The 720-nt window shown below is 66.1% G+C and overlaps 1 protein-coding gene across 1 annotated transcript; it reads right to left on the bottom strand.

Moving 5' to 3' along the window:
* Positions 1 to 4: 4 nt before the first annotated feature.
* On the bottom strand, positions 5 to 430 carry LOC113941533 (DNA-binding death effector domain-containing protein 2-like; the record flags this gene model as incomplete). Its single annotated transcript, XM_027632691.1, has 1 exon — positions 5 to 430. A coding segment is annotated over one exon (426 nt), but the record flags the coding sequence as incomplete, so codon positions are not given.
* Between the last annotated feature and the right edge of the window lie 290 nt (positions 431 to 720).

Raw genomic sequence — 720 nt, 5'->3', positions numbered from 1 at the left:
CCCTGTCCCCCGCCCTGTCCCCCCCCGCGCCCCCCCCCTGCCCGGCGCGGATGAGGAGCCTCCTGCCCTGCTCGTAGTCGTCCTGGTCGACGCTGACCAGCAGCCGCACGTCCTCCCTGCCCACGGCGCGGCGCAGCCCCTCGGTGAGGAAGACGCCCTTGAGGGCCTCCAGCAGGGCCCCGCTCAGGTAATCGCCCCAAAAGGCCTCCAGGTAGGACAGCTCCGAGAACTTGATGTCGCACAGGATGGAGCCCAGGTCCCGGGACTTGAGCACCCCCGAGGCCTGGCCGAACACGTCCAGCGCCCGGCCCGGGCCACGGGGGCGGCTCGAGGCGACGCCCCGGCGCAGGGCACGCTCGTGCTCGCAGTACTCGGCTCGGACACGCAGTCTGATGTCTGGGGAGAGACCAGAACAAACCAGTATGGACCATTAGGGACCAGTACGGACCAGTACAGGATACCCAACACACACCCCAGTCCCCACCCCCAGCACAGGGCACGCTCGTGCTCGCAGTACTCGGCACGGACACGCAGTCTGATGTCTGGGGAGAGACCAGTACGGACCATTAGGGACCATTAGGGACCAGTACGGACCATTAGGGACCATTAGGAACCAGTACGGACCAGTACGGACCAGTACGGACCAGTACAGAACAGTATGGACCAGTACAGGATACCTAACACACACCCCAGTCCCCACCCCCAGCACAGGGCACGCTC

This window comes from Corapipo altera, unplaced genomic scaffold (assembly GCF_003945725.1).
Source record: "Corapipo altera isolate COAL_440 unplaced genomic scaffold, ASM394572v1 60135, whole genome shotgun sequence".
Classification (NCBI taxonomy): domain Eukaryota; kingdom Metazoa; phylum Chordata; class Aves; order Passeriformes; family Pipridae; genus Corapipo; species Corapipo altera.
This window is presented reverse-complemented; position numbering and strand designations above follow the sequence as displayed.